Source organism: Opisthocomus hoazin, chromosome 1 (genome assembly GCF_030867145.1).
Source record: "Opisthocomus hoazin isolate bOpiHoa1 chromosome 1, bOpiHoa1.hap1, whole genome shotgun sequence".
Taxonomy (NCBI): Eukaryota; Metazoa; Chordata; class Aves; order Opisthocomiformes; family Opisthocomidae; genus Opisthocomus; species Opisthocomus hoazin.
In genome coordinates, this window is record NC_134414.1 from 27,293,185 (window position 1) to 27,320,807 (window position 27,623).

Below are 27,623 nucleotides of genomic sequence, written 5' to 3' on the forward strand. Positions count from 1 at the left end.
CCATCCCCTCTGTCCATGAGTGGAGAATCCTGTTCTTGCAGTGCGCTGCAGCCTTGCATTTTTGCTGCTTTGAGATATAAAAATCAAGAAAAAAATATGCTAAATATTTCTTGTAGGAATTTCCAATTTTCACTCTGTTGTCTGTATGGGAAAAAGTTCTGGAGTACGTGGTCGATGCACAAAACCCTTGGCACCTTCGCGTGCCATGCGTGATGCTGACAGTTGCACGAGGCCACAGAGCAAGGCTGGGGCTTGTCCCATCTAAGCTTTGGCAGCTGAGCTGCCTCAGAGAGGTGTAGAGCAAAGACACAGGTGCATCCAGAGGCAGAGTCAGACACTGCGGGGCCGCTGTGGCTTGCCAAGATGCCTTCCTCGCCTGGCAGTGAAGAGACCCGGGGACAGCTGTGCCCAGCTTGGGAAGCTCAGCTGCTGCCCTAGGGGCAGTGGGATGGGATGGGATGGGATGGGATGGGATGGGATGGGATGGGATGGGGAGAGGGAGGTCCTCGGGGTCCTGCCTGGCCCTACCTCTTGTGCAGGGCTGGCTGTGTTAATGCCACCATCTTCGCACTGGTGTGCCTTACATGTTGTCCTGCTTCCCTCTCCAGGCAACTGTCAGAGGAGAATGCTAATCTTCAAGAATACGTTGAGAAAGAAGTGGAGGAGAAGAAGAAGCTGAGCAGGACTAATGAAGAGCTCCTCTGGAAGCTGCAGGAGGGAGATGCTGTGAGCCCTGTGAAACTCCCGCCCACATCACCCACTTCTTTTTATCGCTGCTCGTCAGGGAACTCCTCTCCAGCAAAAGTCAGAACCTTGCGGCGATGATTCGGCACCTGAATGCCGAAGGTCCCCTGCCTTTTATGCATTTCCAATCTCTAAATGTTAACCATCCAGGCAGGCATTACCATCAGCAGGCGCCCAGGGTTCATGGCTGCAAGCATGCTCGGTAGCTGCGTAGCTTTACACTAGGCAGGGTACTCTCACAGCCCCCATGTAGGAGCTCTTGGTTCTGACACATTGATTAGAGTAGCAAAAAAGATAGCAAAAAGCTAGGACAGCAGAAAGTTAGGATAGCAGGACGTTTAGTTTGGTGTGTTAACTTTTTAACTACGGTTAGAGCCAGAAATTGGAAAAATCTTATATTAATGGTTCATCAGAATGAACTTTTGCTGCAGTATTTCAGGTTAGTAACAAATACAGTTCGAGTTGTGAATAATTCTGTATATGTGTCTGTGTTTATATACATGTATGTATTGTACCTTTATACCTATATATAGACGCACACACATATATATGTAGTTGAAGATGTTCTGAATTGCATTTTTTATATTATTGGATACTACGAAGTGCTGATATATTTTCTTTACAGTCAGCAGTTTTCTAACTCGTGCCTAAGACTTGAATCTAAACAAAATGCATTTCTGTTTAGCCTCCCAGGAATATTTATACCCAACCTAGAAGAAAGTTACACAGAAGTAGAAGCGCCTTCCAAATGACCACCAAGTGGTACTCTATCTAACGTGAACACCAGCGACTTTGAAATTCTGAGACAGTACTGCCTTCGAAACCGTCACCTTTGCATTGAACACCAGATAAGATACGCATACCATTCGCTGCTTTTTAACTCTTAGCGTCGATGTTGTAGGTGGAGATAGGCTAGAGACAAGAAACCTGAGGGTTTTAGCAAATTTGGTAGAGGTTACTAGTTAACGTGTTTCAATTTTGGTGTCTTTAAACCCTAGTTAGATCCTACCTTGTTCTAGCTTGTCCTGGTCTGGATACAAACCAAATCTCTGGTTGTAGGTTCCTGTCTGGTTTGATATATTTCAAGTCCCGTAAGAATGAGAAAATAAGTTGTTCATCCTCGACCTTTGCTGGCCAAGAGGTTTCCAGTATTAGGATGAGGCACCGGGCACCTGCTAGGGCTCTAGCCTTTTCCCGTCTGAAACACCAAACAGAGCACAGCGGACTACGTGAGCGCAAATGAGGTCAGAATTTCTTTCCTTTCACGCATACATATTATTTCACATCGCTAAAGCTTGCCCAAAGTTACAGAGCACTTTTAAGATTCATGGAAAAGAGTGGTGAAACTACCTTTAACTTCCCTGCCTGGGAGCAAAAGCTTCACCTGGGCTTGGGGTGACCCCCACCCGAGGGGGTGGTGGGGCCAAGGAGCGGCTGGGCTGGGACAGGCTGCAGGGCCTTTGCGGGCACTGCTAGAAAGAAAAAAATATCCCTGAGCATAATTTAAAAAAAAATAATAATAATCTGTGGGATGCTTTTCTATCCAGCTTGGGGCAAAGCGACTGCGTGTGTTTCCGTGCTGAGCACCGGGGTCGAAGCGAGCGGGGACGACACGTGCGGGGGCCCACACATGCAGTCGAGTCCTGGGGTGCGGGAGCGCTGCGGGGAGGGCAGCTTTCCTACCCGGGTGCCATGTGGCACCGGGTCACCCTGCGTGCGTGGAGCTGGGACTACGCAGCCCTGCTGTGCTGCTCGAGTGGGAGCTGCGCTCCAGCCTTCCTGGGGAGTACTCGGGATTCACAGACTGCAGCTGAGCTACAGCTTCAATCACCGTCAAGGCGCCTGTGGTCTGTTCCACAGCGTTAAAAAAAAAAAAAAAAAAAGGTGATTTTTTTTTTTTCTCCTTTTTAGAGATATTTATTTTTGTAGCAGCTTTTGCATGATACTGTGATACTGAGTAAATTGAGCATCTTGTTAGACTAGATCATGCCACACCAACGACTACTGTTGAAATGCATTACTAGAGTTTAGTGTCCAGAAAGTACAGCCTGAAAGTAGGATAGATACCTAACACACACATGCACACAAAGACCCTCCTTGCCAAGTACAATTTTAATCACTTTCATGCTTGCTAAATGCAGAGGTATCTGCAATAGCTCCTGCATTGTCATGTTTCAGTCTGCCCATGCGATTCTGGTACAATGAGATCATAGGATCATAGAATGGTTTGGGTTGGATGGGACCTCCAAAGATCATCTAGTTTCAAACCCCCTGCCATGGGCAGGGACACCTTCCACTAGACCAGGTTGACCAAAGCCCCTTCCAACCTGGCCTTGAACACTGCCAGGGAGGGTACATCTACCACCTCTCTGGGCAACCTGTTCCAGTGTCTCACAACCCTCTTCGTAAAATATTCCTTCACTATGTCCAATTTAAGTCCACCATCGTTCAGTGTAAAGCCATTACCCCTTGTCCTATCACTACAGGCCCTGCTAAAAAGTTTGTCCCCATCTTTCTTACAAGCCCCTTTTATATATAGAAAGGCCACAATAAGGTCTCCCTGCAGCCTTCTCTCCTCCAGGTGGAACAGCCCCAACTCCCTCAGCCTTTCCTCACAGCAGAGGTGCTCCAGCCCTCGGATCATGTTTGTGGCCTTCCTCTGGACCCGCTCCAACAGCTCCATGTCTTTCTTGTGCTGAGGGCTCCAGAGCTGGACGCAGGACTCCACGTGGGGTCTCACCAGAGCGGAGCAGAGGGGCAGAATCGCCTCCCTCGACCTGCTGTCCACGCTGCTTTTGATGCAGCCCAGGATGTGGTTGGCCTTCTGGGCTGTGAGTGCACATTGCTGGCTCACATCCAGCTTTTCATCCACCAGTACCCCCAAGTCCTTCTCGGCAGGGCTGCTCTCAGTCCCTTCATTGATCCTTTACTGATACCGGGGGTTGCCCTGATCCATGTGCAGGACCTTGCACTTGGCCTTGTTGAACCTCACGAGGTTCACATGGGCCCACTTCTCAGTTTGTTGAGGTCCCTCTGGACGGCATCCTGTCCCTCAGGCGTCGACTGCACCACTCAGTTTGGTGTCATCTGCCAACTTGCTGAGGGTGCACTCGATCCTACTGTCGTTAATAAAGATGTTAAACAGTACTGGTCCTGATACAGACCTCTGAGGAACACCACTTGTTACTGATCTCCATTTGGACATCGAGCCCTTGATCTCAACTCTTTGGATGCAGCCATCCAGTCAATTCCTTATCCATTGAGCAGTCCATCCATCAAACTGATAGCTCTCCAATTTAGTGACAATGTTGTGTGGGACTGTATCAAAGGCCTTACAGAAGTCCAGGTGGTTGGCTATGACAGCAGTTGCTCAACCCTTATCCACCAACAGTCACTCCATCATAGGCGGCCACCAAATTAGTCGGGCTGACTTGTCGGTAGTTTCTAGGGTCCTCTTTTTCACCCTTTTTAAAAATGGGTGAGATGACACAACCAGAGTTGTTACCATGATGCTAATCTAAACTTTTCCATGCTAAACACACTAGAGCATACTATTGGCCCAGGATGGGCTGGCTGAGTCTGTCTTTTTTTAATTCATACATTCTTTCCCTCTGTTTCTGGTGATTTCCTTATCACTTTGTTGGTTTAAATTCATACGCAAGAGATGCTTCCAGCAGTGAATTGGGAGTGGGGCTTTTATGGTGGGAAAACTGGGACGGATCCCAGTTCCACCATGATTTGGTATCGTTACCAGTCCCTTTCCCATCTAATTTTTGCCTCCCAATCCTGCCTCTCACTGGATTCTTCCTTGGCACGGCCTCTGGGGCCTGCCTGATCGCTAGCAAAGCTGCAGGAAGTTTTGCCTGACCAAAGGGACCCATCCCTGCAGGGTTGTGAAGGGTGGTTCCTTCTGGTGCAAGCCCAGAAACACAGGCCTTTTCCCCCAGAAAAGGTCATTCCTTTTTCCTGCTCTTCCCCTGTCCTGTCCCGTCCCTCCTTGCCTTTGTGTGCCAGAGTCGGTGTGAAGCGGAATGGAGACCCCTGAACATACGCCCAAGCCCCGGTGACCCCGGCTCTCGTGAGGGAGCTGTGACCATGCGAGATGAGCTTGGCCTTCCCGGTGGTGTGGGGGCCATGTCTCCAGTCCTCACTCCCTGCCCGTCCCTGCTCGAAGACGAGCAAGGGGAAGCTTCTGCTCTCGGGGGGCTGGAGGCTTCCTGAACACCATGGCCATGGCGGGGCCCTCCTGTTTTGCAGGGTAGGGTGGCCTTTGGCAGGAGAGGGAACACAGCCAGCGCGGAGCTGGGTTTTATTGCACTTACGTCTTTGAGAAGGAGCCGTTTGATTTGGTTAATCTTTATTTGACGTAGAAGGCGGCAGCGGCAATAAAGCCAGCTCACAGCTGCTCTGAGGGAGCTCCAGAGACCAGCGCTGGAGCGGTGACAGCCTTGGGACGGCAGGAGAGCCGGCAGAGCTGCAGAAAAGCTCTGGGTTTCTGCAGGAAAGTGCCGTTCGGCCCCGCTGGGACGGCAGCTCCCGCCGCTACAGGGCGGTTATCTCGGCAGATGCTCAGCAGCAAAGACTTGCTGCGGTGGCGGGCGGTGGGGAGGAAAGGAAAAACTATCAAGTGCAAAATCAGGTATTTCATGTCTCTGCACTGATGGTGGTTGTGTCCCATGGACACGCGGAGAAGCCTCTGTACAGTTCCCCACGCAGCAGGAGTTCCGTGGTCCCGTTTGCTATGTGGCTAATGATTACAGGAAGAGTTTGTATTATTTCAGTTATGATGTACAGATAAGTGTAATATATTCCTGATAATAAATACATGCGCCAGGGCACACAGGGGCTGATGCATACGAACTGGCGTGTCCTGCAGTGTTTTCTGTATGTATGGGCACACGGAAACTGGAAAAATGGAAAACAAAGCAAAATCCCATGTAAGCGTTACCCCCTTAGGGTAAAGACCGAAGCTAGCAGCCACTTACCCTCCTGGCAGCGGGGCTGGGTGCTTGGGTTACCTGACTATGGTTCACATTTCATAAATTAGATCAAAAATCCCATGGATTCATTTTCTAAGGGAGCTTCCCCTATGGCTGGGGCTGCTGGGAGACCAGGGATCATGGTCTGTCAGGTTTTTATTAAGGTGTCATGCGGTAAGGGAAACCTTTCTGCCAGCGGTTCGGGCATGGCAGCCAACAAGCACAGCCTGTGATGTGCCGGTCACCCACACTTCGACGCCCCCTCCCCTCGCCCTGCCCTCCCACTGAGGGCACCCAGTTCCTCAGGCTTTGCCACAAGGATTAACAAGGGGCCTGGGCACGTGCTTGATAATGTCCTTGTGCAAGATTTCCCACCAGGGCCCCGGCTCGCTCCGCACAGACGAAGCCGTGGGAAGGACCAGGGCTGAGAGGCGAAAGAAAGCAGCGTTGGTGGGGCCGCCGCTGCATTTATCGCAGGGTCCACAGGCAGGCTGCAGGCGATGCAGGCGGTGGCAGAGGGCAGGCAGACTCCTCCTGCCCGGTGGTTTCCGTGCTGTCCTGCAGACCCTGTCCTGGAAAACCCCACCAGCACAACTCCTCATTCGTTACAAGTCCTAATGTCTCGAGGCAACCAAATTTTGCAACGCCAGCAAAATCTACACCACCTGGGTAAATTTTAGGGTAACTCTGCAGCTTTGTGAAGTCCCACCCAATACCTGAACTGGTACTACAAGACCGGGAGAGACTCACCTCAATGCCAGCAGCAACAAGCTGCTCCGCGCTGAGCACGGAGCCCAGCCCGCGGCTGGAAAATCCCCAATTTCATATTGTCCCACCGGCCTCAGCAAAGCCAGAAGACAGGGGCAGGGTCAACACGAGCAGCTCCCAGAGCAAGCGCTCTCCTGCAGAGACCGGGACGGCCAGCAGACGTCGGAACAAGCTGGAAAACAGAGGCAGGTTTGCAAATGAGGGTAAACGAGAGGCATCATTTATTTGGATATCGAGAAAAATGTTTTAACGCTGTACCACATCATTATAAGAGAATTTCCAAATTCCAAAAGCATTGTTCAGGGAAGAAGTGTTTACAGTGTCACCAGGATAAAAAGAAGCCGCACACCCGCGCTCTGCTCTGGGGGCAAGGTTCACATTTCAAGACTTAAGGCTTTAATTGCTACATGAACATGGTAAAAAAACAACTCCCAAAAAATCAAACCAAAACAAAGACCAAAACAAAGATAAAACAGATAAAAAATAGATTTGTTTGCAGAACAAGCTTTAAAACTACTTATTACGCCCCGTAAGAAATTCTGAGAAATCACTAGGAAAATTGAGCATCAAATAGACAACAGAAAGGTATTTACATTTTGCTTAATAATTAAAAAATAAAAATATACACTCTTCCATGGCTTCAGTCAGTACAAATCCCTTCACTGACATGATGCAGGCTCGCACTAGGTTTGTCAGCTCACCGCCTCCGGGCTGCCAGCAGCTCCCATGCTGCAAGGACACCCTTTGCTCCCCACCGCTCTCCCCAGAACATGAGTCACTGCCGAAACGCCCGAACCACCACCCCGCACGGCGCCGAGAGGAAAAGCTGCCTCTCGCTGGCTGGAGCCCGCCCGGTCTCAGACGGGCCTCGAGGTGTGAGCCAGGAGTAAATCCCTGAGAAAAATCAAGGTATGGCTCTTGCTAGCAGAGCCGATCCAGGGTCATCCGGGTTCCAGCTGGGTGTCAGACACCCCACAGAACCCCGACTGCAGAGCGTAAAGCCACCCGGGGCGGTCTACTGGGGAGGCATCGCTGCTGGACTGGGAAAGGGATGACAAACCATGGGCAGAGCAATTGACAGCAGCGGTGAGGCAGCTTCGCCGTCATCTTGCTCTCAGGATGCCGGGCTGACGGCCCCGTGGGACAGGGAGCGGGCTCCGAGGGCAGGGAGCGTCGGTTCACCGTGTACGTACGGATTTAGCCTTGAACAAGTGCAATTTCTCGGTAAGGGGAAAGAAGAAACAGAACCTCCCTGTGAAGTCAGGCCCAGCGGATGCCGCGAGGTTATGCAAGGCTTTGGAAAGAGAGATGCTTTTTCTGGCAGAGGGAAGAGGCTTCCTTCAAAAGGGGAAGGTGTTGGAAGGCACATGTGCGTGGGGGAGACTGCCAGGGAGCCCAGCACCGCTTCTGCCCCTCCCCTCCAAAGGAAGCCCCTCCAGCCTGCCAGACCTGCGCCGCACCCTCCGCTCATCTGGATGGATGACAGCAATGCGCACTCGTACGTGGCTTTCCGGGGGAGGAATTTATGAAATCAGACTGGAATCCATTAGTATGTAAAAGGCAACCACTAAAGCAGCGCGTTTCACAAAATCTAAACGTAACATCCTGTCACATCGCTTTCTGGTCTCTGAGTTAGTGGGAACGGGGGCAGCAGGCAGTGATGGGCACCAGCGTGGCCACCCGCGGCCCCCCGTCCCCTGCTGCCACCGAGCACAAACGGCTCCGCAGGGCTCCACAGCGGGGCTGGCGGGCACCCTGCCCCCCGCACGCTGCAGAGCTGCCCCACACCCCGCACTGCCGCGTGCCGCCCCGACCGGGGGCGAACTCCACGCCGAGGGATGGGAGAAGGGCGAAACGAATGGTTACTCCCATCAGGACTTTCCCTTCTCCTACGCGCTGCCACTGCGTGCCACAAAAGCTGAAAATGAGTTATGGAATATAAATACCAGAACAGATCCCTAAGTAGACAACAAAAATAAGTTAACATTTATTAAAAAAAAAATACATACAGCAAAAAATCTGCATATTTTTAAATAATTTTCTTTGGAAACACATTTCCAGTCAGAATTCATCGCCAAATGGTCATTGCTGAATGTCTTAGCTGCTCAGAAGCTGGTACCCACGGTAGGGAAAAACATCCTTACATGTTTAGTACAACAGGAAACTTTGCTCCCCTCAGTTTTCATCTTCTTCCCCTCCCACCACATCTTCAGTGCTTTTCGGGAGGCTGTGGAGTGTGTCAATCTTGCCCGTGTTTAAACAAAATAGACCTCAACCTAGTGGCTTTTTATTTCTGTGTTCTCCTCTCCCTGCTTGAGTAAGACTTTGTACATGGACGAGGAGCAAAGGCTTGGCAGATGGTCAAGACCCAGCGACTGGAGCAGACCCTGACTTCATTTTGTGGGGGGAACCGCACTCAAAACGCACCCTGAAATGCAGCCAGGAGGCAATGCACATGTTGCCTTCGCTCCCTCCGATTCCAGCCCTGGCAAGAAGAGCCTCCCGGTGTGCCAGACGGAAGCCAAGATTAAAACTTGTCAGTGGACAGAAAGGCTCTGAAGTCTCTCTCAGAAATCTGTGAGAGATGGTCAGCGGTCCGGCCGTGTAATCCAGGAGATGGTCTGGTTCCCCTTTCTGCTGCGTCAGAAGCCTGATGAGACCCTGGTTAAGCCACGCAGGGGTCTGTTCTTCAGCTCTCCAACTGAACGACGGGGACAAGAGCCCATTCCCTTCGTCAGCGAGAGCCATGCTGACCAACAGATTAAAGGTTGTCCGGTGTTCAGAGGCACTAGTATGGAGGACATATAGGAACGCATCCATTCAGGTCGGGAGAGGGGATTTCTGCAGTACCTATTAGGGATGCTGCATCCCTGGAAGTGTTTGAGGTCAGGCTGGATGGGGCTTTGAGCAACCTGAAAGATGTCCCTAGGCTGGACTAGATAATTTTCAAAGGTCGCTTCCAAACCAAACCATTCCATTCCAGATGCTATTATTTGTTTTTCAGTACAAGCTGAAGTGTGAATTTAAATCAGTGGCATACGTGAGCATGGCCCACCTTCCCGATGCTTTATCAACCCTTTCTTAGGGTAGTGAATTTGGCTGGGGAAAGCTTTCAGAGAGAATTAAAAATTTCATCCTACAGCAAAACCAAAGCATTGCCCACCAAACACAGACCCCGGTCTCAAGACCAGATTTCTCACCTTTCACAAGAGCCATGTTCTGGAGACAATCTCCAGCCCCAAAGGGAAACCTCCAGTCAGCGAACCAGACCCTCAAGCTTAGCGGTGTTTTCTGGGCTGGATGCTCTCTGGGGACCACCGGGACCAAGGAGCCCCTGTACACCCCCACGGCCCTGCCCTGGGTAGGGGCAGACACCAGGCACTGCTCACGGATGGAACTCAAGCCCCTGAAGATCTCCCTGTGCATCCCCTTCCCAGAGCAGAAACGCGTTCCACCACCCGGTGACACCAAATCGAAGCCTCACGGCCAAGCCTTTCGCCAACGCCACGCGGCCGGCACACAAAACTGAAGCAGGGAGAGGAAAACAGGGCCTCGCTTGCTGCCAGACCTGAGCTCACTCCCGCTAGCCACCCCACCACTGCAGCCATACTGCTGATGACTTCCGAGGCGAAGAGGTAGGACGGCTCTTTGGAGACACCCATTCTTCTCGAGCCATTCAAGTACTTGTACTGAACAGTTTTACGGCTAAAGCTGGCAATCCCTCTGCTGAGCATACAGCCAGCAAAAACATCCGCTGGCGTTACCTGCGCACCCGACAAGCAGCGACCACAAACCCTCCCAACATCACACAGCAGCAGTGCGCTTTCAAGCATCTGAGTACTTAGTTAAAAAACACAGTTAAATACAAAAAACTGTGAGACCTGATATTTTAAAGAACACAAATCTTGCAGGTGCTTTCTTAACCAGGTGAAAGCTGGTGTTTGGTGAGCACCTTTTCTTGTGTGTACATGTGGGGTACAGCTCACGTCGGGTGAAGGACAGATGTGGTCTAAGCCTGACAGCAGCACTGCAAAATCTGCTCCACGTATCATCAGGTAGAATGTCTGTGGGGAGGTAATTCCTGGAGCTACCAAAAGAAAGACCTTTGTGAGGCCTAGTTTCATAGCAGCATTTAAGGTTAACTGGCACACAGAAGCAGTTTTCTTTCTAAACTACCGGGAAAAAAAAAACAAAACAGGAGAGGGAGGAAGGGAAGCGCATAGCCCCAGATTAGCTGACTGTCACTGGGAGTACGCCAGAGGTGTGGCTTTTTTCCTTGTGATCCCTTTTAACTGTGCTACTAAGCAAACTGCAAGCTGCTGCAACAGGGCCGGGGAGTCCCGCATCACGTTTCCTTATTCCTGTGTTACTGATTAACCAGATGCAACCTGGTTCAGGATCCCCACCACAAAGGTTCCTTTGCTGCAGCCATCCCCCAGGTGCCCACAAGCCAAACACGCAGTCATTTACAGCTGTTCGAGCCAGCGTCCGTGTTTCTCTCCCCATCGGCTGAGGCCGCGTAGGTGGCTTCCACGCTGTGCCATATTCCATAGCTAAAGTAGATGATGAAGCCTGCAGAAGTCAAGGGGAGAGAGCACCATTAGCTCTGTAAGGAAACAGAAACCACTACTCACACCGACTGACACAGGTTACACCAGAGGCAAGCCCAGCCATCCCGATGGCAAGCTTCTAGCAGACAGCTGCTACCTTCCTTGGAAAAAAAAGACACTAACACAGGCACCAGTCTCTAAGAGACAATCTATCCCAGTCCCACACGAGGAGCTGATTAGAACAAACCTCTCATGTTCTTCAGTGAGTCCATTCTGCACAGAGCTTTCTCCTGCCGTTTCTGTGCCTGTAGCGTCCATCCTGGTAAAATACATCTGTGCCTAACGCTAATCTAACACACTTGTCGTTTTTATAGTAATAAATACCCTGGGCATTTCAGCCTTCTCCACACGGCTGCTGGGAGCACCTTGGAATGCAGCTCAGCTCCTTCAGCTCCAGAAGCACAAGTCCCACCACCTGGACTGGAGTTCAAGGCCAACAACAAGAAACGCTGAGTGGTTTCTTGCTGGCAACAAGACCAATAAGGTGGTTCACGGGTTGTTGTTTTGCTCTCACAAAGGCTTCATGACCCTTGAACTTAAAACAAGGCTTGAGACACACTGCCTAAATGGCTTCAGTTAAGTCACCGAGGTTGCCCAAGGACTATGAGAGTGCAGAATCCCTCCCTGGAATGCTACAACAAATTTATGGTTAACACAATCTAGTAACTTTAAATATAGCAGTTTTCACTCTTTCACACTCACCTATGAGCATCCAGACTGCAAACCGTATCCACGTGCCTAGGTCTAGCTGCATCATGAGGTAAACGTTCACAAAAATACTCACAACAGGAAGAAGGGGCAAAAGAGGTACCTGAAAAAGAAAAGAGGGATACATTACATCCACAGTGATGATTAACGGACAGACAGCAACATCGCATCCCTTGTAAACGAGAAGTGATGGCTGCTACCAACTCTCCAGCTGCCAGATCTGAGAAAATGCAAGGTCAGACCAAAACAGAGGACATCAATCCACCCTGGGAGAGGGATGTGAACAGTGCTGCTCAGCTGTTTTAAGAATGGTTGTCCTCGTTTTGTGGTCTGGAAGGAGGCAAGAGGCAAATTCTAGCAGCAATATTAAATACTTGGTGGGGGGAAGGAGAGAAGAGGAAAACAAAGGACTGCATCATGACAGGCACCTACTGAAGACCAGGAGAAGGTAAGGGGAATGTCAGAAGAGGGACACGAGGAACTTAATCCAGCAGGTACCAAGGTAATTAAGCAATACAGAGCAAGTTATCGCAGAGCAGAAGAAAACCAGTGGCTACTTCAAGAGACGAGTGCAGCTGTACCATGAGCGCCTTAGTGATCTGAGAATCAAAGGAGACAGTAAAACCAAAATGCAAAAATCAGAATATAAAAAAAAAGCACAGGCATGTAAAGACAAAATCAGAAAGGACAGTTATAACAGAAAGGTTCGTTAATATGGTGAAACTAAGACGAAAGTGAACTTCACTCCTAAGGAAAAAGGAGATTTACAAAAAGGAACTGGCTGAAATGTTGTAGGCTTTTCTCGATTTAAGCTTCACAAAAAAAAAAAAATTATGGTAAGCAGCTGCTCACATCATTAGAGAACGGGGATGGGCATACAAATTAGAAAATGCAGGAAGAATATTTTTCTAAATTAGGCTTTGTCAAAGTCAGTAGGGACAAATGAAATTTCCCTAGGCGGGTGAGTTATGTACCCAGAGATTGCAGAAGTGATCTCTGAACTATTAATAGGCATCTCTGAGAGCTCTCGGTAAACCGGTAAGGTCTCTAAAGACTGGAGAAGGGAGACAAATTACCTATTAAAAAGAAATACAGAAAAACAACTGCGGAACAGACCAGTCAGCCTTGGATTCCCAGAGAGCCTTTGGAGAAAAATCACTAGACAGTCAGGTTGGAAACGTCTAAAGGACAACAAGGAGATAAGAAACAGCCATTACGGATTTAGCAGTGACAGGTCTCATTTTTTTTCTCAGACAGGGTAGTGGCTGAGGGGAAAAAAAGGAGTTAAAATATCCTCAGTGGAAGGAAAAGAGATCTCCTCAGAGGCAAGTTCAGAAGATACAGTCTAGATGACAGTTCCTAAATTTTCTGCTCATGGCCATTTCTGCCTCCATTTCTGGGAGCATAACCCCAAGATGAGTTGCAAACACTACCTTTGGCAACTCTGCTGGATTAAATTATTAAAATCAGAGAATTTACTGAAAAACTGTAATTGAAGAGCAGTCAAAATGAGAGCAGATTGGACGACGGGATTAGAATCCAACACTAATTTAATAAATTGGGAAATAAGTTGGTAAAATATGACTTGCAGGATTGTACTGGGGGAAAAAAAACTCATCCCAGTGTTTGTTTAATACGGAAAGGATGGTGTGCTTGGACAGGGCAGGAAAATTACAAAATTCCCCATACTTAAGGCTGTTAAAGAGAGAATGGTCATCCCTTAGTCTCCATGGGAACCAAGTAGAACATGAAAGTGCACTTTCTTAGAACCTTTTACCGAGTAACCGTTCAATCCTCATACACAAGTTTGCTCCTTGGGTTCTCTCTCCTGTATCCACGATCTGATGTGGCCATTCAAAACCATCCCCTTTCCCTCTGGCCTCTGTCTCTTCCATATCCTATAAGCATCTGCTTTCAAAAGCACTGCCCTGCCCTTCCCTTCTAGCCACATCTCTGCAACAGGTTCTGCCCTCCCAGCTTCTCCTGGACTCCAGCACCATTTACGTTTCTTTCCAAGTCCTCCCTCCTGGCTCCCTCCTCCAACCTCCGAGCTAACCCCTTCAGCCCCTCTTTCTGTGCCAAATCTGCTTCTGCCCACAGGGCACTGCTGGGCAGCAGGTTTGCAACAACGCTGCTCCTTCATGCTGCACTTCTCAGCAAAACACCTGCACTGACATTTGAGGTTAGACCCCAAGAGGAACTCACACTCAGCCACAAAACAGCTCAGCTCTGGTAGGACATCCCTTTATGCACTGAGCACAGACTATGCTAGGTGGGGAGCTCAAATCATCAGCTCTATTGGTAGCCCTGCACGGAAAAGTTCACATTATGCCCATATTCTCAGCATGTTCATTTGGCCAAGTCCCCCCTTCTGATGCAGACAAACATGCACTTCCTCCTCCAACCACCCCCCAGACAGCCCTTTTCTAGCTACACCTCCCAGGACACTCACCTTAAAGGAGAGCTTGGTTTTGCTTTCAGGCTGTTTCCATATAATGAAGCTGAGAACGAGAACAAGGATGGTAGCAATAATCCATACAGTCTTTATCAGAATGCTCGGCTCAAGGGCAGTGAGGATACAGCTACCCACGATAAGGAAACCTGTGAACCGATACCAAAAGCTTACTGATTTTTTTTTTTAGGAACAGGAAAAAAAAAAAACCCAAACCACAAGCAGGCAAAGCAGAATCTGAAAGCTTGGCAAACAAAACAGCAACACCTGAAAAAGCTAACTGTCAAGAGACATGCCCTTCCGTCTACACACTGCCCCCTAATCTGTGGATTTCTTTTCAAGCCATGAATTTAATCTGTAGGTCTTCAGTTACTTTGGCCATTACAAGAGCTCATCAAAATTACAGCCAAGAGATCAGCTTTCCCACTATGGTGAGTACAAAGACCTACCAGCTGGCTCACTGCTTGGTGCTTACCAATGATGAAGGTTGCGATATTCACCACCGAGCCAGAGAATTTCGAAGGGTCTGAATTTGGGGGACACAGTATGGCTTTGAGGGAACACTTCTCCTCTTCCTCCGGCAGAAATCCAGCCTGCGACTCACTGGTGCTCACAGACTCGTTGTTATCTGTCTCCTCTGTTGTCCTAGCCATCTGGTACGCCAAATTTGGCTGCTCTGGCTGATACCTAGGAAAAGGGAAACGAAACAAAGAGCGCATTGGTTTAGTGCAGGGTATTGTACGTTTAAAAGCCACGCAGATAGCCATGGCTGTGCCCCAGGTCACTACTGCACCAGAACAGGCACACATAACATCTACACCCTTCTGTTTCAGGGGGAAATTTGAGGAATAAAGTCATCATAACATGAGCAAATATGGTCAGCTGTTATCACCTACAGCTTGGTTGGAATGTCAGTGTTTAAAACCGAACAGTGCTCTTTCATAAACCTTCTCATCTGTGTCACTAAGACAGGACCGGCTGGTAGCAGCGAGGACCGGAGAAGGAAGCGGCAGAGGGACAGACAGACGGCCATAACCAGGCCATTGTGTCATCTGTGGCAGTTCAGCTCTGGCATTCTGGCATGAAGGTGGCTGAGCTGACAACTCAGCAGATATCACGCCCCGGCAGCTGCTGACTGCAGTCACCCTGCAGTGACATTCCTGGTGCCCCGTCCTCCTCCATCCCCATCTCTTCTGCTAGTTTGTCTTGCTGCCATGAAGGAAGAGGTGAACGAAGAATGGTAATTTTTTTTTTGTTGCACATGCGGACAGCACTTCTTTCAACAGGGCCCTGATGCACAACCACATGGATCATTAAAGAAAAAACATTCTCCCAGCCTCAGCAGTCTTTTACAGAAGGTTTTGCCCGTGACTCTTACTCACAAGCCTGACTGAAGGAAAGGGCCATTTTGAAAGACACCTTAAAATCACTTCTGTGGGGATGTGTTCGCAACAAGGGCATTTGTGAAACACCGTGAATTGAGAAACGCAGTGAAATCCTTGGGTCCAGCCACAGCAGGGTATTAGTGGCAGGACCTTACAGTTCTGGAAACAGTTCAGCTGCTACTTCATTAGGCAGCCAACGGAGCAACCAAATCAGCTGCCTGGGCTACTACAAGACAGGCTGTCAGCTCTGCCAGTCTACAATGGGGAAAATGCCATACCATAGGTACAGCAGCTTACAAAAACAAATTAAGCAGCCATTTCCAGCTCTAAGGAGAAGAGGGGGCTGGGAAATCAGAGGAAAAGCAAGAAGCTAAAGGAAAATCAGCAACAATTTTCACGGGACAGGGTGGACAGCACAGGTACAGAGCAACAGTATTACAGTACAGTGTTAGCCCTTCACCTGCTGTGAGACAGTTCTTAGTTCAACGCATTTGCTGTGAGCTTGTAAAAAGCCTCCACTAAATTCTGAATAAGTCATTGAACACATAAAGGTATTTTTCAGTAACACAGTCTTCAAGGTACAGTCCTCACAGGTAGAGTGCTGTTGTCCCTGATGTGCCAAGCAATGAAGATACTCAATTTTCAGCTTAGGTTAGAAAAGCTATGGGAGCTCGGCACTTCTAAAAGACATGCACTAAGGCACTGAGCCTGCAACCACATGCTCAGCTTTTTTGCTGCTGCTAGACTTTAACTTCAAGCCTCTTTCAAAAGTAAGACAACCAGGAACTGTATCCCCAGTGCGAACAAGAGTGATGATGACACAGGCATCCAGGACCACCCGTTTCCCCTCCCTACCCGTTGGCATATCTCCCAGGGCATTCAGGGTCAACTGCAGCAGCAGAAGCGGCATGGACCAAGGGTTAACCAAGTTCAGAGTATGCCCTTGCAGGTCCAACTAGCACAATCCCCCATGAGCTTAAAGAAACAAGTTCTTCACATGCTTATAGCTGGAGATGTCCATGGTTTTACTGGGTCTATGGCAATTATGAGGGCATCTGATCACTGTGTGCATTTCTCTCTGTGTGGTGCAAGACAGGCAATTCTACATCCATACCTCAGTACCAACACGCAGGCTGCCACCAAAGAGTAAGCCAGGAGTGTCCCAATGGACATGAGATCCACAAGATCTTTCAAGTCGAAGAGAAAGGCCATAACAGCTGTAGGAGGAGAGCAATGTGCGAGAGAAAAATCAGTAACACAGCAGAACATGCACGTCTTAAGAGCGCTAATGACAATGCAGCACGTGTGTTATTGTTGCTCAGGACTCAGCAGGGGATCTTGAGCTGCCCCGAGATGGAGAGAGGCAGGACTTGGCACATGAATACTCTGGGCCTCGCAGGCTGTGCCAGCACAGCCTCACTAGCTGCAACCAGAGGAGCCATTTACTACAGTAAATGCCAGCCTGTTAGTCTCACAGGGTTATGTTCACTCAACTATCAGCAATGAGCAGGTGTTAAAGCCACAGTCTCATTGCCAGAGTCACGCAGCCCAGCCGCAGCACCCCTAAGGCTACAATGATCTCCTGGAAGTAGCTAGAGGGCATGGAGGATGGGCAGCATCTTCCTTCGGTGTCTTGGCTAAGCTGGGTCTAAACCAGGCTTGTGCATGCAATGGGACCAAGCATCAAGGAGGGCATTTGGAGGTAGCATGCCTCATCGTGGGGGTTTCAAAAAAAACCCAAAGGTATAGACTGCCATCTCTTAGTGATTACCCAGTTTACACATCCTCACCAGGCAACTCCTCACTGTACAGACCTTTGCATAAAGGCCTTCAGAAGGAAAAGCAAGTAAGTGGGGGACAGACGTGACAGGCAGACATTCAGGTGGTGCCACCAGTTGTATGACAACGCAGAGCTGCTGGAGCTGAACCTGGCCCAGCCTGTCCTCATGGTACCACTGGGAACCCACCAACCAACCCAACCCTCAAGTTCAGCTGGCAAGCACTGCCCCTGCAGCTTCGTGTCTGCTTTGGTCCTAGGCACTACAGACTACTCTGAGGAGACCCGAAGGACTGCAAAGCATGGCTTTTTTTTTCACTTTATCTGACTCTTTTTTCCCCAGTCTGGACCCGAGGCCACCTGAAGAAGAAGGAGTGAGAGAAGCAGTTGTGAGGAAGCTCCACGGGTCTCAGCAGCAGTAGCTGAGCCCTTCAGCAGGAGCTCAGAGCCTATGGTGGCAGACCGGCAGCAACTCCCCACGAAACACGGCATGTTCTAGTACCGACGGCTCAACCTGCATTTGCAGCAGAAGGTAAACAGGAAGCAGCAAGGCTCTCCTCTTTGCTAGGCATCGCGAAGAAGGGGGCAGCTGCAAGAAGAGGGTATGCCACTCATCCCTGCCGTCTGGAAGGCTTAATTCCCATATTCCTGGGGGCCGGGAGAGGGAAGGGGAGGATGGGACAGCTGCTAGCTGTGACTAACTGATTAACAAATGCCTGTGCCACAGGGGCCATCTGCCTGTCTCCGTCTGCTCCGGCGTCTTCCGCCGAGCTGCTACCCACAGGCGGTGCAGTGCCTCCAGCCAAGCCAGGCTGGCAGCCACAAGGATGCTGGGGCACCGCTGGCTGCCACCTTGCAGGGGGTTAATTATTTTTAAGGCCGGCAGAGCACCCAGGGAGCAGATGAAGGCAATTCTTGGCATGAGAGAGGATGTCAGCAACAAGCTCTGGGAAAGAGGGACAGGCACGCAGCAGGCTTACCCGGCCCCTCCAGGGCATGTCCTGGAAACCCAGGGCATGCTCTGGGAAGGCGTGCTGTGCAATACATCCGATCAGTAAGTGGGCTAGAGTCAGATGGACTTATCTGCCCCTAGGATGAGCTTACGTCTCCTTTCCATGCGTTCCTGTAAGACTCCAGATCTTACCTGCAACTGCCCCTGATGTCACTGTTGCAAATATTGGAGTTTTTCTCTTCTCGTTGACTTTAGCCAAAGATTTGAAGAGAAGTCCATCTTCTGCCATAGCATAGATTATTCGAGGCATTGGAAACATGGAGCCAAGGAGACTAAGGACACAGAAGAGGGAAATAATCTACTTATACCACCTCCTGCTGAGCACAGGCACACAAACCAAAGCAAGTTTATGGCAGTACAAACACAGAACAGGTGGCTTTCATCCACTTCAGCTTCTCCCTCAAGGGCTCCCTCCGCACACCCATGTTGCTGATAGCTGGCAACTGAGGTACAGCTCTGAGATTTTGTATATTTAAACTTAGCCATGCAGCATGAAAACAGCCTGACTTTCAGGTAGCAAAATAGCTGCAATTTCTATGAGCTTCTCTGAGTTGCTCACCTAATTGAATATGTCCAAGTTGATTCAAAACAATAGGTTTCTAGAGTGCAGAAGAACATGACAGTTTACCTCCAGCCCACCCTGCCTCCCATCCAGACAGCTGTCCTGTAGGCAACCAGCAGACAGACGGCCCTGGATATGGTAAGCTCCATACGCTCCAGAAGATGCACCCTGCACTACCTGACACAAGCCTGCTCTCCACCCAGCAGGCCAGGATGTCTTGTGGGCAAACCACGCTTGCACTGCAGAGTTGCCTCCCTGACTTAGTCACTGAATCCAGATTTGTATTCCAGAGATGCACCTGCTGGGTCTGCTGCTAAGATGGGAGTTTCTGAAGTGATACTGGTCACGTGCATCCCTGAAATCTATCACAGGGTGAAAGCCTAGTCCTTTGGAAGTGAATAGCTCCAAATTTCATCCCTGGTCTCTGCTCCCTCGACCCAGGGGAACACAGTGAAGTTAAAGCCCTGACACGCACCATTTTTTAAAGGAGCTGGAGATACGTGTTTGCCTTGAGAGATACACAGAGGACGCGCAGCGTCTCACCTTGTAGAAAGCGCACACAAGGAACCGACAGCCACTGCGTAATTGGCTCCGTCCCAACCCACATATTTAAAGGCATTGGGCAAAGGGCTATTGGTATCCAGCTGGTAGTAAGGCATCATGAGCGTCAGGGCAGCTGACACGCCAAAGTAAGCCACGAAGCAGATGAGCAGAGATGCCACGATGCCAATAGGAATGGCCTTCTGAGGGTTTTTTACCTCCTCACCTACAAGAAAGAAATCGAAGTATCAGCTAAATGATGAGCAAGCACTTTATCCCAATCTAGGGCATGCTGTCTGGGGCTTTCACAGGCTTTGTGGGCAGCGAAGCTCTGTGTAACGCTGCTGATGGCCTGCCCCATCCACTTCATAGACCACAGCCTGTTTGCACCCACTTCTGCTGATCCTGTCCCTCCTTCTGACAAACATTTGTGGAGGCTTTGTAAACTCAGGCACAGAAACAACCTGGATTAAAAACAGTCCTTTCCCCAAAAAGGATTTATTTTTACCTCCAATTACTCCTGCTATGCCAATGATGGTGCAGCCCCAAGAAGAGTTCAATAATCACAAGTGGTGGGACAAGAAATTATTGTGCAGTTGTAGGGCAAAATAGGTGTGACCATTTCAGCTAGCATCTCCACAGAACTACTGCACAGTGAACACGGCACCATATGGGCCCAGTTCCAGGGAAAGGCAGACTTTGCACAGCACCTGGAAATCATACTGATCTTTGAAAATTCCTTAAAAAAAGGACTCCCTCTATTTTTTATGGAAAATTTTTGACAACCAAGTTGAGATGAACATGTAAAAAAAAAATCCTCAAAATTCAGGCACTGATTAATTAAGAAACAGCTTTGAGCTTTCTCTGTCCTCCACAGCTGCTCTCCTCTGAAAGCAAGAGCTCCTGAGGTTTGGCATTTCAGGAGGATGAACCGATCAGCAGAGACCCATACACCTATAAGTCAAAGGCAGAGGAATATGTTTCTCCTCCAAAGAGAGGCCCTAGCGCTGGCTGGAATAATGGAGCCAGCACTTCTCAAACTCCTTGGAACAGGAGACAGTACTGCTTGATCTGTCTTTGGGATGTTCTCCTCCTCCTTCTGCTCCAGCTTTGAAGCAACTCAGTTCTTGCCAAATGTGAAATTAAGGATAATCCTTCCTTTCTCCAGGGAACTTAGATTCTTCTTAGTGAGAAGAAATACAACAATGCTGATGGTTTCTCTCTCAGAAGATCTCTGAACTTTTGGAGATAAAAACTCCCCCTTAGAGACACAGCTTTAGCCTGCAGATGACTCCCCAGAGGTTCCTTCTTTCTCTGGCTCTTAAAATACTCCAAGTCAGTGGAGCTTATTCAGTTGAAACACTGAAGAACCCTACTCCAGAATAACCTGTTGATTAAAGCATCATCTGGAGTTAGAGGTTTAAACTTCACCAGTGATACTAGGCACCTGAACCCCAGCCTTCCCTGTTTGCCTAACTGGTAAAGCTGGACATGTTTTCTGTGGAGTCTGACCTGGTTTGTGTCATGAGATTGACAATCTCATCTATGAGATTGGGTCTTGCAGGCAAAGAAGAAGGGAGAAAGCTCGTTTGGTGGGTTATACTGCCTAGCTGGCTGCCACAGCAGCTAGAATTCTACATTCAGGCACCCAGGGACTTGGACAGACTCAACACTTTGACTAGTAGGATCAGCTGGGCCAAAAGAATATTTTGGGCTGAGGTTCACAGGGATGACAAATGCAGTGCCCTGAATTACTCATTATCTGTGCTGTGCAACATTACTGAAAGCCAATCTACCAGCAACCAGGTTCATAACCACAATGAAGACATCTTCCCTCTTACCTGTAGTAGCAATACAGTCAAATCCCACGAAAGCATAAAAACACGTGGCTGCCCCTGAGAGGACTCCTTTCCATCCATAGGGCATAAACCCTCCAACACCGTAGAGCTTTTCTTCCTGTGTCTGACTAAAAAGCATGGCACTGGGTTAGACGTCATCCTGCCTAGGTGGGAGTAATGAAACTACTCGTACAGCTCTTAACAAAACCCAAAGCTGGAGTTTGAAGGAACACACTCGTCCTTTCACACACCACCATACAAACACCAGGCAAAATGCTAAGCCCTACCCGCTGCTGAGTTTTGGACTGGCCTGCGACAGCCTGGGGAATGCACGGAATAAAGATGGTTTGTGGTTTGTTCCTACCACCTGTTTTTCTGTGGCAGATAAAAACGTCTTGGCGAAGACAGGAAGAAAATAGCACGAATATTAGAATTCCTCTATTACTGCATGTGCGTTGATACACATTCATTTAAACATAAGCTTCTGAAAAAGCACAACGTAATTCTGAAAACTGAAGACTGAGAAAAATATAAACCAGCCATTTTTCACCTCGGATGGACTCACTGTATCCAGTGTAGGTGAGCAGAAGACATCACAGAGCAATGCAGGGTGCCATGACTGTCTAAAATACACCCAAATCCTCCATTCTTGACTTCAAAATTCTCTGTGCCAAGTTTATACCCAAACCGTGCTTGTGACCCTGAGGCAGGAGAGGAGCCTGCATCCCTGACGCACCAAATGCTTTGCTGAGCCTCCTCCAAAGTTCATTGAAGCCAACAGACAGACCCCTACTGATCCCAGTGCCCCCTGGATCAGGACCCCAGATCCATGTGCCTGTATTGTCATGGACAATACACCCTTCAGTTCATGTGACTTAGGTCACTTTTTCAGGGAAAAGCCTTTGTAAAGGTGAATTAAGGCAATTAAAGTAAATCCCAATCTGCAAGTCTTATTAGGTGTAAGCATCTGAACTCTCTCATGGAAGCTCTGTTGAGACTTCGATGAAAACTGGCCTGTTATTTGCAGAAATAGCACAACCCAAATGTGGATTCCTCTGGAAGTAACGATAAAGTAAAGTAAACCCCAGATAGATTTTACAAAAATAGTAAGTACTATGGGTCAAAGAGCTACAGTTACACTTTGATTGCACTAATTGCCCCTTGCATGGGAATAGCAGGAGGGAGGGAGGGGGGACCTTTCCTATAGCGGCAATTTGTTCACAGCAGGCTGAATTTTGCAGAGAGGCTCAACAGGCAGCTTATACAGAAGCCAAACTTGACCCAGGCAACATTTATGAATCTTTCCAGTTTTTGCCAAACAGTGCTTCCTTGCAGGCCAGCATAAAGGTTTTAGATAGCAAGCCAGGACTGAGTTGATGTACGTGGAGGTATTTAAAGGCCCTCATTCTGTGTTCTACAGTCTCAAGCAAAAATGAACAGCCTTGCAACACTGGCAACTCTGGCCAGCTCCTTAATTGTGATCTTGTATAGAACAACAGGATTTTGGCCAAGTAGCAAAATGTCATCAAAAATAGATTCGTGATAAGCTTGCTGCAATGCAACTTGCCTTCATCTTACCAAGGCGCTTGGGACAAGGTCTCCAAAAGGCACAACGGTGCCTCAAGGATATTGCCTGAGTGTCCAAATGAACTACAGAGCTATACTTGGTCATGGCTTCATATATATACCAGAGCCAGTCTGCTGTAGTCTTGAGTGGAAGGTTGTCTAAAAAGCTCTTTTCTCTCAAATGTGGATGCCATATTGGTCATGAGGGTGGAAATGGTCAGTTCTGCGGCAGGGTCCACGTTGACACAGCCTAACTCCTATCAGTTTCAGCCCATCAGAACAGCCCGCTTTCAGCAAGCGCCCAACGACAACAGCTTTGCCTCCAAGGCATCTGGCAAAGGAGGGAGCCATCCCATTCACTGGTTTTCTAAATCGCTCCACAACCCCCCCTATAAACTTGCCATTGAAAATGCATCATCAGTTTCAGAGCTGAGAAGAAAAGATCCAACCTACTTGACTCCATAAATGCTGTGGGTGGTGTTGTAAATATCCTGTTCAGTCAGCTGCCAGTTTTTAACAGACCCTTTCACGAAGCCAGAGACCATGACGAAGCCGAGGACAAGGATGTTGATGCAGGTGAACACTTTGTTCACCAGGGCAGATTCCTTCACGCCAAAAATTAAAAGCCCTGGGGAAAAAATTGGCAGATAGGCAGTCAACTATTTTGCCACCAGCAGCAGGCGCTGGGGGCTCGCAAAAGTAGCCCAGCTCTGTCCACGCTATCCTCTGCCTGACTCATCACACCTCATTTCTCCACAGAGCCAAGTAGCTCGGTAGGTCAGGATTAACTCACCCAGAAGGAGGACAAGGACTCCAGCCCAGACATTACCACTGCGGAATGTGACATATCTTCCCATCCAGCATGCCCATTTGGCACATAATTCTGGTAAGGTGCTTTGCTAACACAGCTAAGCCACTTCCAGAGCTTTCAATGCCAGCTCTGGTCACCTCATGGTGCTACACTGTGCCACCTAGATACAGCCTCAAACTCCACCCAGAGACCTACAGAAAGCAACCCAGGTGGTTTTTACGAAGGAACGTTATCTTAAAGGTCTTGGCCACACGCAGAAGTTATGAACAACATTCAACTTTCCTTAGAAGCAAGGGAAAATATGAGCAGGGACCAAATCCAGGAGGACTGCTACTTCCAGTGCTGAAGACACAGAAGAAAGTGGCATCTTGGGAATCCTGCTCCCATTTAAATCAGCAGGAGCTTTGCCAGTGAGTTCAGCAAGAGCAGGATTTCAGCCTGTGGTCTCAGGAGAATCCATCTGAAGAACACCCAGTTTACAGGCTTTGGCAACCAGCATCTCGCTGGGGCGTAGCTCGGTGTCTCAGAACAAGCTCTGGTAACTTGCATTTGCTCTTCAGGTACCTGATTTTCAAGAAGCCAAATCAAATCTAAGAAGGCAAAAAATTTCATGCGAGCCTGAGGGAGAAAAGCAGAACAACACAGTGCCCTTACTGCTACTCCAAGGCACTTCAAGGGGAGGGGAGCACACTGTGCACTCACCTTTCCTTCTTTTCAAATAGGAAATAAGCTGAGACAGCCACATCAGGGAAGTGCTTGATAAAACTGCATGCCTGCCCAGGAAAACTTGTAAGGTATCTTGTAGAAATCTGAAGCTCAAGATAATGCAAGCAGAAACTTGTAGTGCTTATATGTGGGACTAAAGCTGCTCATTCAGCAGCTTTTTGTAGAAAAGAATGGTTTGCGTCTTTTATTAAAATCCAGGGAATTTGCTCCATGTAGGGGAATCAAGCCATTGGTAACCTGTATAATTTTACCCCTCGGTAGCCCTAAAGTGAGGAGTCCTACATTATTTAAATTGTGTCTGAGGTGAAAGACCAGATTCTAACTTGAAAACAGAACAATTCCTATTATATACAAAAACACAAAGAGAAAAATGTTCTCTCCCATTCAGACGTAGTCCTGAAAACAGAGGGCTGCTATTGACTTCAGGAGTCCTCCATATAGTCCTAGATCCAAATGCAAACCCGGATGCCACAGCATCCCTTGCTTATGAATCCTGTTCCCGTGAGCACAGCTCACGCTGCGAGATGGCCATCCTGATCAGAGTGGGAAATGTTGGGATAAACTTGTCGGGGTGACACTGCAGCTTCTGCGTTCTGGAAACCACAGAGGGGTACAGGAGAAGTGTAGTTTTTTACATTTGCCTAGATTTGGCAATGCTTTGCAAGATCCAGTTGGAGTAGAGGCAAAATTTCAGAAATATTTTAATTTTAAAAATTTTCAAAACTTTTCCAAATTCTGATCAAAGCCTTGGAGCATTTTTAGAAAAAAAGAGGACCTGACTGTTTATCATGCATTTATTTCTCTGGAGTCTTGCATTCACTGCTGCAAACTCAAGCCCATATAAATTTTTAAAAAACCCAGAACAGTAGTGCACGAGATTATTACCGAGACCCATTTTTTTTTTTTCTCACCTTCCTGGCTCAAGGCACCAAAACCTGGCAGATTGAATAAGGTTGATAGAGCAACAGAATTAAATTCTTTTGTAAGACGATTTGTGGAGGGAAGGATTAAATTTCCATACCTGACTGGGGATAACAAGTCATCTTTTCTTTTCTTCCTCATACAAAATTTGATAGAAGGTTTTAAAAGCGGCTCAAAAAATATTAGAAATGCTTCCCTCTAATTAAAAGCCTTGTAAACAGGCTATGCCCCGTGCTAAGTTCACAGCAGTTATATAGGTCAATCCAACACTAGTAGCAAAGAAAGTCTTTAGTATGTTGTCCAAAATAAATCAGGACTTTGTGCCTATTCTAAAAGCAAACAATGAAATTACAGAAGGAGGAGGTCCACGACTCGCCAACCCCTCCCAGGTTTTACCTGTTAGAATGATGATTATCACCACGGCGAAGATGTCTGGGTACTTTGCTAGCACTCCGGGAGCATCCATCGTCATGTATTTTTTACAAAATTCTTCAATATGCTGGCCTATGATTTCATCAAACGTCGCGCTCCAGGCTCTGGCCACGCTTGAGGTTCCTGCCAGAGGACAGAAAGGATGCAATCACCCTTCATGGCTGACACACGTTCCAAACAGGAGGAACCTGGCATGGCTTTTCGCCATGAAGGGTCTCAAAGCAACCTTGCATGCGCTTCCCGGGAGCTGGGAGCAGCCTTTCCTCTGCAGATCCAGCCCGCAGCCTGTATTCATGCCTGGCACCTGCTTTGATGGCAACACAGACAGGTGGTGGGTCTCAGACTCCTACTCAGCTGACAAGATAAAAAAATCCTTACAGTGGTTTGGCTTCTTAGTAGATACCGACTTTACCTTAAGATACAGCCTAGACTGACTTTTTTCTTATGCCCCCAGGAGCGTGACCTTCCCCCAGAGGTGGTAATTTCTGCTGCTAGAGAGGTCTGAGTGTCTTCTCATACCAGCCGAAATCCCTGGTAGCCCCAGCCGGGTGACCGCAGCCCAGGCAAAGGGACCTTACGGAAGCCCACCAGCCTCTGGCCGTGCAACACTGGAGCACCAGAGCCTGGACCACAACACTCGCCCAGCTCTGCACTCAGCAACACGCAGGTCTGCTCCAACCTCCGGTGCCAGCGCATCCGAGCAGGATAAAGACTCGGATATAATTTACAGATCACCTGAGCATTGGGAATGGATGCTGATGACCCCAGCAAGCAGCACGACTCCTGCCCGCAGCAAGCGCTTGGACTTGCCCCTTCAGGGACGCTGTCTGCTGTGGTTCCCGAGAGCACCAAACCACACACAGCTTGCCGGGGCGAGGACTGAACCTGGGGTCTCAGGAAGACCAAGTTTGGGACGTTGTTCGGGCCAGAAAAGTCATTTCAGAGAACTGAAATAGTAGCAGCAAAGAGCTACCACCAGACAGTGACAACACTGTGTAAATTAAGTAGGTTTGGGAAACAGCCAACCTCTCCCTCTCCTGCGTTAAAGCAGCTATCGTTATACTACCGATGTCTTATACAGTACACCATACATAACAGCATCTAATTGCCTGATATAATTACTACTGTACATAATTACCCAGTTAAAAAAGGAGGCTGGTTTGGTTCTGGCTTGCAGAGCAGCTCCTCCAAGGACGCCCTCGGGGGCCCCTTCTACCTCGAACAGTCTGTCCTGGCACACTCACCCGCGGGCGGCTGTTCAGGTCCCAGCTCCAGCACCTGCAACCCTGCCACACAATGTCCCCACTCACCTGCAGCTAAACCCGCTGCAGTAGCAAAGCTGGGAACACGCACCGCCCCAATCCAGCTCTGCAGCACTGTAAAAATAAGGTGCAGGACAGACCTGTTCGGAGACTCTTCTGTTCGCTGAGACAGCAGAGTGCACAGTCTGAATGCCTTTAAAGAGGTGGGACATTAGCGCCATCAATTTAATCTTGAAAATCTCCAAGTTATTATATACCACACTACAACTTTTCAGCTTAACTTTGGCACGGTTTGAGGGAAGTGACTACTTCTTCAGTGCTTTTTTTTTTGTTCTGGCTCTAGTATTTGATGTTCTAGGACAGGAACAACCAGCTCCTGCATGCATTGTATCAGATGCCAGTTGCTTGGATGCCAGTTCCATGTCACTACCAGCCGTGTATCTGGATACTATCATACTATCTTACTGTTGCTAGAAAGCACAGTGCAAAGACATTCGGCTTGTATCCAGGAGGATTTACTACTTTTGGGT

The 27,623-nt window shown here is 48.6% G+C and overlaps 2 protein-coding genes across 9 annotated transcripts in view; one reads left to right on the plus strand and one right to left on the minus strand.

Moving 5' to 3' along the window:
* Positions 1 to 5,623, plus strand: part of MTUS2 (microtubule associated scaffold protein 2) — a 318,231-nt gene extending 312,608 nt beyond the window's left edge. For all 5 annotated transcript variants that reach the window (XM_075419965.1, XM_075419956.1, XM_009938145.2 and 2 more), the window contains one exon: positions 609 to 5,623. In XM_075419965.1, coding sequence (XP_075276080.1) covers positions 609 to 825 — 217 coding nt within the window. In that variant the 3' untranslated portion in view covers positions 826 to 5,623. The remainder of the gene's footprint in view (positions 1 to 608) is intronic.
* Positions 5,624 to 6,490: 867 nt separating this feature from the next.
* Positions 6,491 to 27,623, minus strand: part of SLC7A1 (solute carrier family 7 member 1) — a 46,686-nt gene continuing 25,553 nt past the window's right edge. For 2 of the 4 annotated variants that reach the window (XM_075420026.1, XM_075420007.1), the window contains exons 3-13: positions 25,796 to 25,954; positions 23,395 to 23,569; positions 21,379 to 21,503; positions 19,541 to 19,763; positions 18,568 to 18,707; positions 16,761 to 16,863; positions 14,737 to 14,948; positions 14,262 to 14,410; positions 11,804 to 11,912; positions 10,962 to 11,063; positions 6,491 to 6,663 (exon numbers count right to left, since the gene is read on the minus strand). In XM_075420026.1, coding sequence (XP_075276141.1) covers positions 6,593 to 6,663; positions 10,962 to 11,063; positions 11,804 to 11,912; positions 14,262 to 14,410; positions 14,737 to 14,948; positions 16,761 to 16,863; positions 18,568 to 18,707; positions 19,541 to 19,763; positions 21,379 to 21,503; positions 23,395 to 23,569; positions 25,796 to 25,954 — 1,568 coding nt within the window. In that variant the 3' untranslated portion in view covers positions 6,491 to 6,592. Of the gene's footprint in view, positions 6,664 to 8,454; positions 11,064 to 11,803; positions 11,913 to 14,261; positions 14,411 to 14,736; positions 14,949 to 16,760; positions 16,864 to 18,567; positions 18,708 to 19,540; positions 19,764 to 21,378; positions 21,504 to 23,394; positions 23,570 to 25,795; positions 25,955 to 27,623 lie in introns of those variants that run through there. The other 2 variants (XM_075420016.1, XM_075420034.1) reach the window with 2 other exon arrangements.